General features: G+C 49.4%; 1 protein-coding gene across 2 annotated transcripts in view; it reads left to right on the forward strand.

Annotated features, from left to right (window-relative positions):
- The first annotated feature begins 407 nt into the window (after positions 1 to 407).
- The window catches only part of BRI3BP (BRI3 binding protein), a 34,198-nt gene continuing 15,684 nt past the window's right edge, over positions 408 to 18,921 (forward strand). Inside the window, exons 1-2 of one of the 2 annotated variants that reach the window (XM_025402397.1) lie at positions 1,129 to 1,158; positions 10,552 to 10,836. In XM_025402397.1, coding sequence (XP_025258182.1) covers positions 10,594 to 10,836 — 243 coding nt within the window. In that variant the 5' untranslated portion in view covers positions 1,129 to 1,158; positions 10,552 to 10,593. Of the gene's footprint in view, positions 758 to 1,128; positions 1,159 to 10,551; positions 10,837 to 18,921 lie in introns of those variants that run through there. The other variant, XM_025402398.1, reaches the window with a different exon arrangement.

Here is an 18,921-nt window from a genome sequence, read left to right on the forward strand (position 1 = left end):
GGGGCTCTGAAATACAGTTCATTCAGGAAGAGCAGGAGGATGCCTGATGCTTTTTTGTTATTTAAAATTTTCAGAATGAATGAGCTGATGCCCACGAGGGCCAATTTTGGGGTACCATTATAATAAATTCAGGGAGATTACATATATGTCTATTTCATGTTTTCCAATCAGTTGCGGTCACTTCCCTGGTTGAAGCTGTAGCAAGTTTTACAGGCACGGGTTGCTTTCCCACGGATAAGTCAAAAGAAAGAATTTTTTTTTTAATTGATGAGAAGCCGTACCGGGTCGGGGCAGGCTTCCGGGAGGCGGGCGCGGGGCCCCGGGGCCGGGTCGCGTTGGTCCCGCGCCGGGGGCGGGGCGCAGCGTGGGCTGGGCCGTCGCGCCTTTGCGCGCGGGGCGGGGCGGGTGGCGCAGCAGCGGCGGCGGCGGTGGGTAAAGGCGCGGCGCGCGGCCCCCGAGCGCGCCAACCCTGCCCTAGCCGGAGCCCGCGGCGGCCCAGCGCACGGCCCTCACCCGGCACCGCGACCCCGCACCCCGCCGGCCGAGCATGGGCGCGCGCGCCTCAGGCGGGCCCCTGGCCCGGGCCGGGCTCCTGCTGCTGCTGCTGGTGCTGCTGCTCGGGCTGCTGGCCCCGGGCGCGCAGGGGGCGCGGGGCCGCGGCGGCGCGGAGAAGAACAGCTACCGCCGCACGGTCAACACCTTCTCGCAGAGCGTCAGCAGCCTGTTCGGCGAGGACAACGTGCGCGCCGCTCAGAAGGTGGGCGCCGGGCCCGCGCCCGCGGTCACCTTGCCCCGGCCGCCGCGCACCTGGCTGCCGGGGCCGGCCTGGGAGGAGCGCGGCCTCCGGGGCGCCCGCCCGGCCGGCGCGCGGGAAGGGGGTCCGGCCTGCGCCTCGGGGCCTGCCTCCTGCGGTCCCCGCCGGGCCTGACCAGTGCAGGTCTGGGCGGCCGGGCCTCGGGCCGCCCTCTCCTCTGCGCCGCGCTTCTCCTTGGACCTTGCCCCCGCGGTCGGCGCGGCCAGAGTCTCTCCCGGCTGCGCTGACGCCTGCCGCGCGTCTCATTCATTCATTCACCGCGTTTGAATGGCTCCTACTGTGAGCCAGGCAGCACGCTGGCGCTCTCGGTCTCCACGCGGCTGCGCCCTCCCCAGCTACCCAGGGTTTGTCTTAGCCTCGCGTCCCGACCCACTTCCCCTGGGACCTTCTGCCCCACTCCTCCTGCTTTGAAGATACTTGGAGTTGTTTTTACTTTACAGGAAAAGAAAGAAGCAATACGATTTGCTCGGTTGCTTTGGGAAACCCGAGTACCTACTATGTGCGGGGCTTTTCGCGTGGAGCCTTTTGTTTAGTTTGGGGAGGTCCAGGACCCTGCAGCCTCCTGGGAAGGGTGTTGAGTCCCAGGAGGAGCGGAGGGAGTTTTCCCCAGTTCCTGCTCTCTGGAGCTAGGTGGGATAGGGGTGCCATTCCGGGCCGAAGTCTGCCGACCAGCTCCTGAGAAGGAGGAAGTTCCTGGGGACAGTTTTGTGTGGTATTGCGGTTCCTTTGCTGTTCCCTGGGGAGGAGGGAGGTCTTGCCTGCTGCCAGCCTTCCTGGGGTTTTGGAGTCAGAGAAGCTTGGGTTCAAGTTGGAGCTCTACCAGTTAGGATGGCTTTGGGGAAGTGACTTCACTTCTTTGAGCCTCAGTTTCCTTATTTGTTAAATGGGGATAGTAATCATTCCCCTTCATTGCAAGCTTGTAATTATGAATAGTTGGTACCTTCCTGGCCCAGAATCATGGCTAAAAAATTAAAGTTTTCTGCTCATTGAGAGGGAGTGGGGAATAGAAAGGAACATTAAGGCCCAAATAAGATTGACTGGATGTTCTTACTGGATAAAATGAAAGGTTAATTTGTTAGGAAAACGGTAACTTTTAACTTCCCTCTCCTATGGGCAGGGGCACCTCTTGCACAGGTGGGTCTGTGTCTTCATACATGTAGGGGAGAGAACGCTTTGTAGGTGACCAAGGAGGGGCAAAGAAGCAGGGTTGAACGCCTGAATGTGAAAAGGTTGCCCTGGAGTCTGGCGGGGGCGGGATCTGGGGTGTGAGCCCAGGGAGCCTCACTTACTTCCTCTTGATGCTGTTCCGGAGCCATTTGAAGGCAGAAATCATTTGTTTTGGAGCAAAAAGAAGCCTGTCTTTTTCACGCAGGGATCCCCATGTCTCAACAGGATCCCCATGTCTCAACTGATGGCGGTTCCATGTGACAATCTAAGGCCAATAAACATGAAATTGAAGGGGTGGCCTGCCCCTCCACACCTGTGGGTGTTTCTCGTTAGGTGGAACGAGAGACTTGAGAAAAGAAATAAGACACAGAGACAAAGTATAGAGAAAGAAAAGCGGGGGCCCAGGGGACTGGTGCTCAGCTTACAGAGGACCCACGCCGGCACCGGCCTCTGAGTTCCCTTAGTATTTATAGATAATTATCTTTACCATCTTAAAGATAAGGGAGTGGCAGGACAATAGGATCTATTTTAGGGAGGAAATTAGCAGTAAGACATAAGAACAAGGATCTCTGTGACATGAATAAGTTTAAAGGAAAATCCTGTGCCTTGAGATAAACCTTTTAGCAACATTGTTTCATCCTATCACATGGGGATAAACCTTGGACAATACCTAGCTTTTCTAGGAACAAAGACACACCCTGCACGCCCAAAATCCACTAAACCTTGAGTTACCACAGCACATGTCTCTTGCAAGGACAAGGTTGGGGGTAGGGTCACAGATTAACAGCATCTCAAATACAGAACAAAATGGAGTCTCTTATGTCTACTTCTTTCTATATAGACACAGTAACAGGCTGATCTCTTTCTTTTCCCCACATGAAATATGAGTGGATATTTAAGACTTAAATAAGACAGTCTATTCTGGCAGAGCATCTGTGAATCTGGGGGTCAGAGCTCTTCCTGGGGTAAACCAGGGTTTGTACCTTTAATGGAGATGCTAATGATTACTAAGTGCTTTTGTAGATAGAATAACCTTATATAATCCTTAGAATGATCTGGTGCAGTAGGTAGTATTACTGTTCCCATTTGACAGATGAGGAAACTGAGACACAGAGCAGTGAAGTGGCTGGTTTCAGGTCAGATGAGTGGCAGAGCCAGGGTGTGAACCTAGGCAGAGTGGACCTGGAGCCCACATTAGTATCTCGCCTGTTTTCCTGCCTTATGACCCCCTTCCCTGTTCCCCGAGTCAGTGCAGCATTCAGAGGCTGACCTGACTTGTTTTTTCACTACTTTCTTTTTTTTTTTTTTTTTTTTTGAGACAGAGTCTTGCTCTGTCGCCCAGGCTGGAGTGCAGTGGTGTGATCTCGGCTCACTGCAAGCTCCGCCTCCCGGGTTCACGCCATTCTCCTGCCTCAGCCTCCCAAGCAGCTGGGACTACAGGCGCCCACCATCACGCCCGGCTAATTTTTTTGTGTTTTTAGTAGAGTAGGGGTTTCACCATGTTAGCCAGGATGATCTCGATCCCCTGACCTTGTGATCCACTCCCCTCGGCCTCCCAAAGTGTTGGGATTACAGGCGTGAGGCACCACACCCGGCCGTTTTGTTGTTTTTTTTTTTTTGAGACGGGGGTCTGGCTCCAATGTTGCTTAGGCTGGAGTGCAGTGTCGTGACCTCGTCTCACTACAACCTCCACCTCCCAGGTTCAAGTGATCCTCCCCGCTCACACTCCCAAGTAATTGGGATTACAGGCACCCGCCACCATGCCTGGCTAAGTTTTGTATTTTTAGTAGAGATGAGGTTTCACCATGTTGACCAGGCTGGTCTCGAACTCCTGACCTCAAGTGATCCTCCTGCCTTGGCCTTCCAAAGTGCTGGGATTACAGGCGTGAGCCATTACACCTGGCCTGACTTACTTTATTTCCTGCTGACTGTAGCCCAGACTGGCCAGGCTTGGGGATATTGTTTTGTTAATTTTATGGTTTTTTTTTTTTTAATTTAATTAGTTTATTTTTGGAGGCAGAGTCTTATTCTGTCACCCAGGCTGGAGTGCATTGGCATGATCTTGGCTCATTGCAACCTCTGCCTCCTGGGTTCAAGCGATTCTCCTGCCTCAGCCTCCTGAGTAGCCAGGATTACAAGTGAGCACCACCACATCTGGCTAATTTTTTACGTTTTTGGTAGAGACAGGTCAGACTCCTGACCTCAAGTGATCCGCCCGCCTCAGCCTCTCAGAAGTGCTGGGATTACAGGTGTAAGCCACGATGCCCAGCCTGTTTTGTAAATTTTAAATAAAGGAAAACTGGGTCTGCTAGCAACTGTAGTTTTCAGCATGCCTGGGTTTACTAATTAAAGCCAAACCTGCTTTGTGGGTTGTGAAGTTTGATGGTATTTAAAAAAAAAAAAAAAAAAATTCTTTTTTTTTTTCCAAGATGGAGTCTTACTTTATCACCCAGGCTGGAATGCAGTGGCGCAGTCTTGGCTCATGGCAACCTCTGCCTCCCAGGTTCAAGCAGTTCTACTGCCTCAGCCTCCTGAGTAGCTAGAATTACAGGTGTGCGTGCCACCACACCTGGCTAATTTTTGTATTTTTAGTAGAGATGGGGGTTTCACCATGTTGGCCAGGCTGGTTTCGAACTCCTGACCTCATAATCCACGCCTCAGCCTCCCAAAGTGCTGTGATTACAGGCGTGAGCCACCATGCCTGGGCCCCCATATTCTAATCTAGGACTTGTCTGAAATAAACCTATGACCATCCTGTTTGGATGTCATGGGAACAGACATGAGTTTGAATCCCAGCTGTTTCTCACTCGCTGTGTGACCCTGGGCCAGTTGCTTTGCTGCCTTTTTTTTTTTTTTTTTTTTTTTTTTTTTTGAGATGCACTCCTGCTTCTTCTCCCAGGCTGGAGTGCAATGGCGAGATCTCGGCTCACTGCAACCTCCATCTCCCGGGTTCAAGCAGTTCTCCTGCGTCAGCCTCCCAAGTAGCTGGGATTACAGGTGTGCACCACCATGCCCTGCTAAGTTTTTTATTTTTTGTAGAGACGGGGTTTCACTATATTGGCCAGGTTGGTCTCTAACTCCTGGCCTGCAGTGATCTACCTGCCTCAGCCTCCCAAAGTGCTGGCATTACAGGCATGAGCCACTGCGCCAGCCCCTGTTTTTATTTTTTATTTTTTATTTTTTTATTTTTTATTTTTTTTTTTTTTTTTTTGAGACGGAGTCTTGCTCTGTGCCCCAGGCTGGAGTGCAGTGGCGCGATCTCGGCTCACTGCAAGCTCCGCCCCCCCGGGTTCACGCCATTCTCCTGCCTCAGCCTCCCAAGTAGCTGGGACTACAGGCGCCCACCACCTCGCCCGGCTAATTTTCTTGTATTTTTAGTAGAGACGGGGTTTCACCATGTTAGCCAGGATGGTCTCGATCTCCTGACCTCGTGATCCGCCCGTCTCGGCCTCCCAAAGTGCTGGGATTACAGGCTTGAGCCACCGCGCCCGGCCGGCCCCTGTTTTTAAAAATGAATACATAGGCTGGGCGCGTTGGCTCAAGTCTGTAATCCCAGCACTTTGGGAGGCTGAGATGGGCGGATCATGAGGTCAGGAGATCGAGACTATCCTGGCTAATACGGTGAAACCCCGTCTCTACTAAAAAATACAAAAAAACTAGCCAGGCGAGGTGGCGGGTGCCTGTAGTCCCAGCTACTCGGGAGGCTGAGGCAGGAGAATGGCGTAAACCCAGGAGGCGGAGCTTGCAGTGAGCTGAGATCCGGCCACTGCATTCCAGCCTGGGTGACAGAGCGAGACTCCGTCTCAAAAAAAAAATAATAAAATTTTTTAAAAAAGTAAAAATAAAAATGAATAAATTTGGAGGACTGCGTACAGTGGCTCATGCCTATAATCCCAGCACTTTGGGAGGCCGAGGTGGGTAGATCACCTGAGGTCAAGAGTTCAAGACCAGCCTGGCCAACATAGTGAAACCCTGTCTCTACTAAAAAAAATTAGCCAGGCATGGTGGCATGTGCCTGTAGTCCCACATACTCGGAAGGCGGAGACAGGAGAATCACTTGAACCTGGGAGGTGGAGATTACAGTGAGTGGAGATCATGCCACTGCACTCCAGCCTGGGCAACAGAGCAAGACTCTGTCTCAAAAAAAGAAACAAAAAACAGGAAGATCAGACCTTATCAGTACCTAAACTTTGCTTCCTCCTTGTGAAGGGCTGCAAAGAACACATTGCTGTAAGGATGTGCCATCGTGGAACCTGCCCCTGGTGGCTAACATTTGGTCCTGTCTCAGGCCACTCCAAACATGGCTGCAGTTTAGGTCTTTCTATATGTATTGTTTTGTGTGCACATAGACAAGTTCATCTATAAATTGTTAGAAATGGAATTGCTGAGTCATAGGGTCTGTACATTTAAAAAGAAGTTTTGTTTGTTTGTTCGTTTGTTTTGTAAGAGACAGGTCGTTTGTTTTGTAAGAGACAGGTCACCCGAGACAGGTCGTTTGTTTTGTAAGAGACAGGTCACCCAGGCTGGAATGCAATGGTGAAATCATAGCTCACTGAAGCCTTGAACTCCTCGCTTCAAGTCTTCCCAACCTCAGCTTCCCAAAGTGCTGGGATTACAGGGGTGAGCTAGTACTCCCTGCTCTTTTACACTTTTTTTTTTTTTTGAGATGGACTTTCACTCTTGTCGCCCAGGCTGGAGTGCAATGGCACGATCTCGGCTCACTGCAACCTCTGACTCCTGGCTTCAAGTAATTCTCCTTCCTCAGCCTCCTGAGTAGCTGGGATTACAGGTGCGCACCTCCACACCCAGCTACTTTTGTATTTTTAGTAGAGACAGGGTTTCTCCATGTTGGTCAGGCTGGTGTGGAACTCCTGACCTCAGGTGATCCACCTGCCTCGGCTTCCCAGAGTGCCAGGATTACAGGCTTGAGCCTCTTTTATATGTTTAATTGAAATGTCATTGGTGTACTTCTTTTGTTTACATCAATCTATAGCATCATGAATCGTCACACACCGAACATACTCCTTGACTAGCAGATCTAAAAGTGGATTGTTCCGGCCTCCAGAAGTCCCTTTCTGCTCCCACGTGGTTACTAACCCCCTAAGGTCACTACTGTGTTGATGTCTACCCATGTGAATTTACTCTGTTTGCTTGAGCCCTTGCATAGTAAGGGCTCTATATGCATTGTTCATATTGCAAAGATACTACTAAATGGTCCTTCAATGAGTGATAGCAGTTTCCACTCTCACCAGACATGTGTGAAGGCCAGTTCCCAAGCCCTTTCCAACAAAGTGGCTCATTAAACCTGTTTTTTTTTTTTTTTTTTTTTGAGACGGAGTCTTGCTCTGTCACCCAGGCTGGAGTGCAGTGGTGTGATCTCAGCTCACTGCAACCTCTGCCTCCTGTGTTGAAGTGATTCTCCTGCCTCATCCTCCCAAGTAGCTGGGAATACAGATGTGCACCACCACGCCCGGCTAATTTCTGTAGTTTTAGTAGAGAGCGTGTTTCACCGTGTTGGCCAGGCTGGTCTTGAACTCACGAACTTCTGATCCACCCGACTTGGACTCCCAAAGCGCTGGGATTATAGGCGTGAGCCACCGCACCCAGCCTCATTAAACCTTTTGGCTTTATTATGTATGAGACAGATGGTCTTTTCCCTTATTAAGAATCCATCGATATTTTCTGGGAACTGCCCTGATTTTTTTTGCCGTTCTTCTATTGAGCTGTTAGGTTCTTTTGTTGTTTTTGTTTGTTTGTTTGTTTTTTTAAATAAAGAGGCTTGCATTTTTTGCTGTTTGCAAGAAAGTATTTTGAGCAAAATAACTTTGACGCTTTCCAGTCCTTTTTCCCCTACCAACATTTTAACAGCTTTTTTGAGGTGTAATTGCACTACACCTCAATAGACTGCGTATTTAAAGTGTACAAGTTGACACCTTTTGACATACATACTTGTGAAAAATTACCACAGTCAAGATAATGTTTCCTCTAATTTTTTATGTTCAAAATTTTTCAAAGTACCAAAATGCTGAAATAACAGAACAAGGAATAGCTGCAAACGTCTCCCCTAAAGTCACCAGTTCTTACATTTCCCCCCAAACTTTTTTCTCTGCAAACACATCTCACAGACGCATACACACACGCACACACATTTATTTTCGGTTTTTGGCAGGATCATTTCAAAGTTGCAGACATCTTAATACTTTTTCCTACAGAACCACAATCCCATTGTCTAAGCCAAGAAACTTAAATATAGTACAGTGTTTTGTAATATACAGTCCATATTCAAATTGTCTTTATAGCTCATAAAAAATCCACACCCCAGTTAAGGACTGCTCATGCATTTGGTGTTCATGTCTCTAGTCTGTCAGAGTTCCCTCACTTTTGGTGGAGGAAGGGACTTAATTATGAATTTGTTTTTAGACAGGCTCTCACTCTGTAGCCCAGAATGGAGTGCAGTGGCGCAGTCTCAGCTTAGTGCAACGTCTGCTTCCTGGGTTCAAGCGATCCTGTCGCCTTAACCTCCTGAGTAGCTGGGATCACAAGTGTGTGCCACCATGTCTATTTATTTATTTATTTATTTTTTGTATTTTTCGTAGAGACAGGGTTTCTCCTCGAAACCCATGTGTTGCCCAGGCTGGTCTCTTTTTTTTTTTTTTTTTTTTTTTTTTTTTTTTTTTTTTTTTTTTGTGAGACGGAGTCTCGCTGTGTCTCCCAGGCTGGAGTGCAGTGGCGTGATCTCAGCTCACTGCAAGCTCCGCCTCCCGGGTTCACGCCATTCTCCCGCCTCAGCCTCCCAAGTAGCTGGGACTACAGGCGCCCGCCACCACACCCGGCTAGTTTTTTGTATTTTTTTAGTAGAGACGGGGTTTCACCATGTTAGCCAGGATAGTCTCGATCTCCTGACCTCGTGATCCACCCGCCTCGGCCTCCCAAAGTGCTGGGATTACAGGCTTGAGCCACCGCGCCCGGCCCTGGGCTGGTCTCTTAACTCCTGGGCTCATGCAGTCCTCCCACCTTGGCCCCCCAAAGTGCTGGGATTATAGGCGTGAGCCACTGCCCCTGGCCCAGTAAGGGACTTCTACAGCATCGACATTTTTAAAGACTACAGACTGAATGTCTTTTTTTTTTTTTTTTTTGAGCTATAATTCATATCCCATACAACTTATTCATTGAAAGCTCAGCAGTTTTTAGTATATTCACAGCACTGTACAGCTGTCACTACAGTCAATTTTAGAACATTTGCATGTTCTAAAAGTTCTTACAAAAAGAAACTCTGTACCCATTAGCAGTCCCTACTTTTTTCCTTTGCCCCAACTCCCAGCCTTAAGCAACTGCCAGTCTGCTTTCTGTCTCTATGACTGAGCCTCCTGTGGGCTTTTCATAAGAACGGAGTCCTGTACAATCTGGCCTTTTGTGTCTGACTTCTTTCACTTAGCCTAATGTTTTCAAGGTTCATCCATATTGCAGGATCAGTACTTTATTCCTCTTTATGGCTTTTTATTTACCTGATCATCGATTGATGAGCATTTGGGTTTATGTCACTTTTTGTCTGTTATAAATGATGCTGCTCTGAACATCCATGTGCAAATGTTTGTGTGGACATATGTTTCCAGTATTTTGTGTTGCATACCTAGGAGTGCAGTTGCTGGGTCATACAGGAACTTTTTGTTTAACACTTTGGGGAACCGTCACCCATTTCCAAGGCAGATGTACCATTTTACCTGCCTACCAGCAAGGTAGGAGGGGCCTCATTTCCCCACATCTTTGTCAGCACTTGCTATGGTCTACCTTTTTGATTCTAGCCATCTTGGCAGAGGTAAAGTAGTATCGCTGTGGTTTTGACAGACCAGAACTGGTTGGTTTGTTTGTTTGTTTGAGATGGAGTCTCGCTCTGTTGCCCAGGCTGGAGTGCAGTGGTGCGATCTCAGCTCACTGCAAGCTCCGCCTCCCAGGTTCACGCCATTCTCCTGCCTCAGCCTCCCGAATACCTGGGACTATAGGCACCCGCCACCATGCCCGGCTAATTTTTTGTATTTTTAGTAGAGACGGGGTTTCACCGTGTTAACCAGGATGGTCTCGATCTCCTGACCTCGTGATGCACCTGCCTTGGCCTCCCAGAGTGCTGGGATTACAGGCGTGAGCCACCGCGCCCGGTCCAGAACTGTCTTTTGAAATGTCCCACAGTGTGTATTATCTGATTATTTCCTCTGGGTTAGGCTCAGACTTAGCTTTCATGGCAAGAATTCTACAGAAGGCGCCGTGTGTCCTTGCTGAGGCAGCACCACATCGGGGCTCGTGGTGTCTGTTTGTGCCATCACTTTCTTGTTGGTTGACGCTGAGTTTGATCCCTGGGTTGAGGCTGGGCAGGCTCGCCACGCTGGGGGTGCCCTTTCCCCTCTGTGGTTCATACGTGGTCTGTATGTATGTTCCAGCATTTTCCGTTCATCTGGCCTTTGCATTTCTGTGTGTTCTTCAGATGCTTGGGAAACCGCTGAATGGCAGAATCTCCCACCCCTCTCCCTGGCTTGCTCATCAAGATGCCTTTGCCCTCATGGCCTGATTTTCCACAGGACCCATTTGTATGTGCCTGAGGGTGATGGAGGGAAAGCAAGATGAGGATGCAGGAAGGCCGCTATCACCCAACCCCAGTGTTGGATGTCCCCGGGTGTTGGATGTCCTCACCTGACTGCTGTAAGAAGAGGGCTGATGAAATCCCAGGCTTGAAGCAATCTTGTTCCCTCCCACAGAGGCGATGGCTGGGCCTTGTTTGTCTGAGGCCTCAGGCATCCATAGTTTGCTCACCTTGTCCTCATATTTCAACTTTCCATTCTGAAAACTGTCCAACATACCCAAAGGTAGGGAGAGTAGAGTGAACCCTCGTTCACCCAGGTCTTCCCATGTAGCAACTTTCTGCCATTCTGGTTGCTTCTTTCCTTCCTAAATTTTTTTGGGGGGGTGCCTGGAATAATATTTTAAAGCTGATCCAAGATATTAGTTCACCTTTGCATATTTCAGTTAGCATCTTTAACAATACAAATTTTGTGAAAATCAAAACCACAATACCGGCCAGGCATGGTGGCTCATGCCTGTAATCCAAGCACTTTGGGAGGCCAAGGCAGGCAGATCACTAGAGGTCAGGAGTTTGAGACTAGCTTGGCCAACATGGTGAAACCCCGTCTCTACTAAAAATATAAAAATTAGCTGGGCATGGTGGCGCTCACCTGTAATCCCAGCTACTCAGGAGACTGAGGCAGGAGAATCGCTTGAGCCCGGGAGGCGGAGGTTGCAGTGAGCCTAGATCGCACCATTGCACTCCAGCTTGGGTGACAGAGCGAGACATCTCTCTGTCTCCAAACAAAACAAAACAAACAAACAAACCCCACAATACCATCATCACAGCTTATTCCTTAACATCTAATGCAGCTCCATTTTCTGATTTCCCTGACCCAAAATGTCTTTTTATAAAATGCTTTGTTTGAATTTGGATCTAAACAAGTCTACACATGAAGTATCTTTTAAGTCTCTTTTTTAAATTTTTAATTTTTTTTTATTTTTTTGAGACAAGGTCTTGCTTTGTCACCCAGGCTGGAGTGCAGTGGCATGAACAGCTCACTGCAGCCTCAACCTCCTAGGTTCAACGATCCCCCAACCTCCTGCTGAGTAGCTGGAACCACAGGTACATGCCGTCATGCCCAGCTAATTTTTTAATTTTTTATAGAGACGGTGTCTCGCTATGTTGCCCAGGCCAGTCTCTAACTCCCAGACTCAAATGATCCTCTGGCCTTGGCCTCCCAAAGTGTTGGGATTACAGGCGTTAGCCATCATGCCCAGCCCCAAGCCTTTTTAAAAAATAAATTAACGTTATTCTTTCTATGAGTAGAGTTTAAAAAATAGTCTGTTCTTTTAGAGTTATAGAAAAATTGTGAAGATAATACAGGGAGTCGCCATATACCTCTCACCCCATTTCCCCCATTATTAAAGTTGTATATTGATGTTCTATTAATGAACCAATATTGTTACATCAATTATTTGCTGAAGTCTGTAATTCAGACTTCCGTAGTTTTTCCTACCACCCTTTTCTGTCCCAGGATCCCATCTGGGATCCCACCCGACATTTGGTCCTCAGGTCTCCCGAGGTCCTCTCGGCTGGGAGTTTCTCAGGCTCTACTTATTTTTGATGACCTTGATAGTTTTCAGGAGCATTGATCAGGAGTTCTCCCCTCCCCTCCCCTCCCCTCCCCTCCAGACAGAATCTTCCTCTGTCACCCAGGCTGGAGTGAAGTGATGTGATCTCTGCTCACTGCAACCTCTGCCTCCCAGGTTCAGGCAATTCTTCTGCCTCAGCTCCTGAGTAACTGGGACCACAGTTGCATGCCATCATGCCCAGCTAATTTTTGTGTTTTTAGTAGAGACAAGAGGTTTCACCATGTTGGCCAGGCTGCTCTCGAACTCAAGTGATCTGCCTGCCATGGCCTCCCAAAGTGCTGGGATTACAGGCGTGAGCCACCGCGCCCAGCCGGTCAGGGATTTTGTAGGATGCTCCCTATTGGAATTTGGCTGATGTTTTTCTCATAATGAGACTGGGTGATGGGTTTTGGGAAGGAAGACACAGAATTAAGGGCTATTATCATCCCGTCACTTCCATAGTACAGCGAATCATCATGATTTATATCACTTTTAATTTTAATGCCCCCGCCTCATGCTTTTTCTTGGATGCCATCTTGTTCTGTGGAGAAGCTGGGTCTCACCCCATAGCATCTCCGCCATCTGCATCTGGCCGGGTGCATCTTCATGGTGGTGTTTCCCTGTGCCCCATGTCCCAGATCCCCAAGAACCAGTGGTTAGATCTAGAGGCCTGGCCAGGGACGGTGACTCATGCCTGTAATCCTAGCACTTTGGGAGGCCGAGGCGGGCAGATCACTTGAGGTCAGGAGTTCAAGACCAGTCTGGCCAACATGGTTGAAACCCCATCTCGGCCGGGCGCGGTGGCTCAAGCCTGTAATCCCAGCACTTTGGGAGGCCGAGACGGGTGGATCACGAGGTCAGGAGATCGAGACCATCCTGGCTAACACGGTGAAACCCCGTCTCTACTAAGAAATACAAAAAACTAGCCGGGCAAGGTGGCGGGCGCCTGTAGTCCCAGCTACTCGGGAGGCTGAGGCAGGAGAATGGCGTGAACCCAGGAGGCGGAGCTTGCAGTGAGCTGAGATCCGGCCACTGCACTCCAGCCTGGGCAAGAGAGCGAGACTCCGTCTCAAAAAAAAAAAAAAAAGAAAAAAAAAGAAACCCCATCTCTACTAAAAGTACAAAAAGGTAGCCAGGTGTGGTGGCTTACACCTGTAATCCCAGCTACTCAGGAGGCCGAGGCACAAGAATTGCTTGAATACGTGGGGTGGGGAGCGGAGGTTGCAGTGAGCCGAGATCACACCACTGCACTCCAGCCTGGGTGACAGAGCAAGACTGTTTCAAAAAAAAAAAAAAAGATCTAGAGGCCTGATACGATTCAGGCTTGCATTTTCACCCGATTTCTGATGGAACCGCCTCCAGGCTTGGGGCTTCTCTATAAGCTCCTGTGTTTGTGTGCAGTGCAACCCAGTCGCCTAAACAGCAGACATACATTTTTTCCCATTCTGGAGGCTGGAAATCTGAGCTCGAGGTGCCAGGGTTGCTTTCTCCTGAGGCCCTGCGTCTTGGCTTGCAGATGGCCGCCCTCTCCCTATGTCTTCGAGTGGTCTTTCCTCTATACATCTGGGTCCTACTCTCCTACTTGCATAAGGACAGCAGTCAAATCGGATTAGGGCTCACCTTTAAGATCTCATTTCAACTTAATCACTTCCGTAAAGACCCTGTCTCCAAATACAGTCCCATTCTGAGATCCTGGGGTTTAGGGCTTCCACATAAGCCTTTCGGGGGACACAGTTCAGCCCATGTTATTCCCCCCAGGGCTCCTATGTCTCCATCCACACAAAGTGGGTCAGGGTGTTACACACCAGAGCAGGCGGAGCTGGCCCCACAGGGAACAGCAACTTCTCCAGCCAGATGGTTAATCAGCAGGTGATGGGATCCTCCCTGAATTCACCCTCTCCTGCCCGGGGCAAGTTTTCAGGAGGGGTCAGGTGCTGTTCTTTCCACCGTGAGAAAGAACCTCTGACCTGCACCTTTCTTAGCAATGCCAGGAGCTGCTCGGGCACGCCAGCCTCTCAGGCATGGCAGGTTTCAGAGCACCTGCCTGTCAGCTTGTGTTACATGGGAGGTGACCGCTCGGCTTGCAGGGAGTTCCAGGTTGCCACCCTGCAGCCCATGAATGCAACAAGTACCTCAGCCGCTCCGACATACTGGGCACCTGCCGTGTGCTGGGCGCTGTGCTGAGGTCTTTACAGGTTCTGCTCTTGAATCCGCTCTCAGTCCCATTTCTCCCACGGCGGAGAAAACTGAGGCACAGAAAGGTTCAACAGTATGAACAGGAATGTCCCTTCCTCCCAAAATAACTGCTTCCACGCACCCTTTCCTGGGCACTTGGTGGCATTTTTAAAAGCCTGTATTCTCTTTTTTTTTTTTTTTTTGAGATGGAGTCTCGCTCTGTCACCCAGGCTGGAGTGCAGTGGTGCAATCTCGGCTCACTGCAAGCTCTGCCTCCTGGGTTCCTGCCATTCTCCTGCTTCAGCCTCCCGAGTAGCTGGGACTATAGGCGCCCACTACCACTCCCAGCTAATTTTTTTGAATTTTTTAGTAGAGACGGGGTTTCACCGTGTTAGCCAGGATGGTCTCGATCTCCTAACCTCGTGATCCGCCCGCCTCGGCCTCCCAAAGTACTGGGATTATAGGCATGAGCCACTGCGCCCAGCCTGGCTTGCTATTCTTTTCTCACAAAAGCCTTTCTTTTTCCCTCCATTTGAACAAATTATAGAAATTGCTATATACTGTCTGGTCGCCGTGGGTCACGCTTGTAATCCCAGCACTTTGGGAAGGTGGATGGATCATCTGAGGTCAGGAGTTTGAGATCAGCTTGGCCAACATGACAAAACCCAGTCTCTACTAGAAATATAAAAATTAGCCGGGTATGGTGGCACATGCCTGTAATCCCAGCTACTTGAGAGGCTGAGGCAGGAGAATTGCTTGAATCCACAAGGCAGAGGTTGCAGTGAGCCGAGGTCATACCACTGTACTCTAGCCTGGGTGACGGAGCGAGACTCTGTCTCACCCCCCAGCAAAAAAAAATTGCTGTATATTTACAAACATATACAAGTCACACATATTTTAAAGAATTGTAGGTTGAGTGCAGTGGCTCACACCTGTAATCCCAGCACTTTGGGAGACTGAGGCAGGCAGATCACCTGAGGTTAGGAGTTCAAAACCAGCCTGGCCAACATGGCAAAACCCTGTCTCCACTATTTTACAAAAACTAGCCAGGCTTGGTGGCGTGTGTCTGTAATTCCAGTTACTTAGGAGGCTGGGGCAGGATAATCGCTTGAACCTGGGAGGGGGAGGTTGTAGTGAGCTGAGATGGCGCTAATGCACTATAGCCCAGGTGACAAAGCAAGACTCTGTCTCAGGAAAAAGAAAAAAATTGTGACAGGAAAAGCTGGGCATGGTAGCAGCTGCCTGCGGTCCTAGCTACATGGGAGGCTGAGGTGGGAGGATTGCTTGAGCCCAGGAGTTTGAAACTGCAGTGAGCCACAATTACCCCCACTGTACTCCAGGCTGGGCAACAGAGCAAGACCCTGTCTCCAAAAAAAAGGGGGGGGACATACATTGTGTAATCTGTTTACTCATTATTATTGCTTTCTGCTATTTCTTGATGTTGCTGGATATGTCCATCCTTTGTTTTTGTTGCTGTGGATATGGACTCCATTTTATGAGCAGATCACTGTCTTATGTGTCTCTTCCATTGTCCCCGTATTTCTGGCCTGCCTGCAGCTCTTTAGTGCAGTGCTGCTCTGAAGGAACATGTGCAACTGCCTCTCTCAGTCAAGGTCCTCAACCTGGAGTGTGCATCAGCATCACCAGGAGGCTTGTGGAAACAGATTGCTGGGCTCCATCCCTGGAGAGTCTGAGGCAGTGGATCTGGGTGGGGCCCTGAGAGTCTGCATTTCTGGCAAGCTCCTGGGTAATGCTGCTGCTAGTCCGGGCACCACCACACTCTGAGAACCACTGAGCTGGGATGTGTGCCGTGACGTGGAATCTCTGGAAGACCTCTTCGTGGTTGTGGTTCTGATTTACGCTGGTCTTCTGCAGGCCCTCCTCCCAGATCCCCCCACCGACCCCCACCCAAGGGAGGGGCAGTCACCCTCCTCTTCTCTCTAATGCAGCGGTCCTCAACCTTTTTGGCAGCAGGGACCGGTTTTGTGAAGACAGTTTTTCCATGAACTGGGTGGGGGGATGGTTTCAGGATGATTCAAGCACGTTATGTTTAGTGTGCACTTTATTTCTATTATCATTACATTGTAATATAGAATGAAATAATTATACAACTCACCATAATGTAGAGTCAGTGGGAGCACTGAGCTTGTTTTCCTGCAACTAGACGGTTCCATCTGTTCCGTCTGGGGGTGATGGGGGACAGTGACAGATCATCAGGCATGAGGTTCTCACAAGGAGCATGCAACCTAGGACCCTCGCATGCAGTTCACAATAGGGTTCACGCTCCTGTGAAAATCTTTTTTTTTTTTTTTTTTTTTGAGACAGAGTCTTGCTCTGTTGCCCAGATTGGAGTGCAATGGTGTGATCTCAACTCATAGCAACCTCCACCTCCCAGGTTCAAGCGATTCTCCTGCCTCAGCCTCCCAAGTAGCTGGGATTACAGGCGCTCACCGCTACACCTGGCTAATTTTTTTTGTATTTTTACTAGAGACGGGGTTTCAACATGTTAATCAGACTGGTCTCGAACTCCTGACCTCAGGTGATCCACCTGCCTCGGTCTCCCAAAGTACAGGGATTACAGGCGTGAGGCACTGCGCCCAACCATCTTTTTTTTTTTTTTTTTTTTTTTTTCAGATGCTGTCTCCCTCTATCGCCCAGACTGGAGTGCAGTGTCACAATCTCGGCTCATTGCAACCTCTGCCTCCCAGGTTCAAGCAATTCTCCTGCGTCAGCCTCCCAAGTAGCTGGGATTACAGGCGTGCACCACCACGCCCAGCTAATTTTTTGTGTTTTTAGTAGAGACGAGGTTTCGCCACATTGGCCAGGCTGGTCTTGAACTCCTGGCCTCAGGTGATCTACTCGCCTTGGCTTCCCAAAGTGCTGAGATTACAGGCATGAGCCACCACGCTCAGCCTAAAATTTTTTATTAAGGTAAATTAGAGATAGGGTCTCATTTTGTTGCCCAGGCTGGTCTCAAACTCCTGGGCTAAAGCAATCCTCCCACCTCAGCCTCCCAAAGTGCTGGGATTATAGGTGTGAGCCACCATGCCCAGCCTCTATACTATTTTTTAGGGCTAAAATGTTGGTGTCCTCATAGGACATTGTGAAGTCAATGCTTCTGTTAGAATATTGGACATTGGCCGGGCACGGTGGCTCATGCTTGTAGTCCCAGCACTTTGGGAAGCACTTTGGGAGGCCTAGGAAGGTGGATCACTTGAGGTCAGAAGTTCGAGACTAGCCTGGTCAACATGGTGAAACCCCATCTCTACTAGAAATACAAAAACTAGCCGGGTGTGGTGGCAGGCACCTGTAATTCTAGCTACTTAGGAGGCTGAAGCAGGAGAATTGCTTGAACTCAGGTGGCAGAGTTTGCCTTAAGCCGAGATTGCGCCAGTGCACTCCAGCCTGGGTGACAGAGTGAGACCATGTCTCAAAAAAAGAAGAATATTGGATGTCGACAGGAGTCTTGAACACTTACCATGTGCTTAAAGCATTTCACGTGAATATCCCATGTAAAGCTCACAATAACCAGATTAAATAGGTACTGTTATCTCCATTGTTAGTGCAAACCCTGAAGCCCCAGAGAGCTTATGAATATATATAATATGCTCATGGAAACCCGGCTAGTAAGAGGCAGAGCTGGGATTTGAACCCAGGCAGTCGACAGCCCGGCTTGTGCTTTCTCAGCCACAGTGCTACCTCTGAGGTTATTGGCATTTTCTACTCTCCTAGTTCCTGATTCAGCCCTGCTCTTATCTCCTCTGTCCTGTAGGAACCATCCAGTCTAAAATGCTGTAGCTAGCTGGGCATGGTGGCTCATGCCTGTAATCCCAGCACTTTGGGAAGCTGAGGCTGGTGAATCATGAGGTCAAGAGATCGAGAACATCCTGGCCAACATGGGGAAACCCCATCTCTACTAAAAATACAAAATTAGCTGGGTATGGTGGTGCATGCCTGTAGTCCCAGCTACTTGAGAGGCTGAGGCAGGAGAATCGCTTGAACCCAGGAGGCGGAGGTTGCAGTGAGCTGAGATCGTGCCACTGCACTCCAGCCTGGCGACAAAATGAGACTCAAAATAAAATAAAATAAACTACTGTAGCTGCCCAGGTGTGGTGACTCACACCTATAATCCCAGCACTTTGGGAGGCCGAGGTGGGCAGATCACCTGAGGTCAGGAGTTCAAGACTAGCCTGGCCAACATGGTGAAACCCTGTCTGTACTAAAAATACAAAAATTTTAGCTGAGTGTGGTGGTGCAAGCCTGTAGTCCCAGCTACTTGGGAGCCTGAGGTGGGAGGATTGCTTGAACTTGGGAGGTGGAGGCTGCAGTGAGCCGAGATCATACCACTGCACTCCAGCCTGGGTGACAGAGCAAGACCCTGTCTCAAAAAAAAAAAAAAAAAAAAAATGCTGTCGCCAATTCACAGAGGCATTTACCCTGCACACATGAGCCAAGTGGCCCATGTAGGTGGGTTCTATTATGGCAGCACTCTGTGTGCTGCAGCCCTGCAGAATCCCGGCCCCCATAGATACCTTGGTCAGCCCTTACAAGGGAAGGGGTGTGTTTTACTCGGTTTTGCT

Source organism: Theropithecus gelada, chromosome 11 (genome assembly GCF_003255815.1).
Source record: "Theropithecus gelada isolate Dixy chromosome 11, Tgel_1.0, whole genome shotgun sequence".
Lineage (NCBI taxonomy): Eukaryota > Metazoa > Chordata > Mammalia > Primates > Cercopithecidae > Theropithecus > Theropithecus gelada.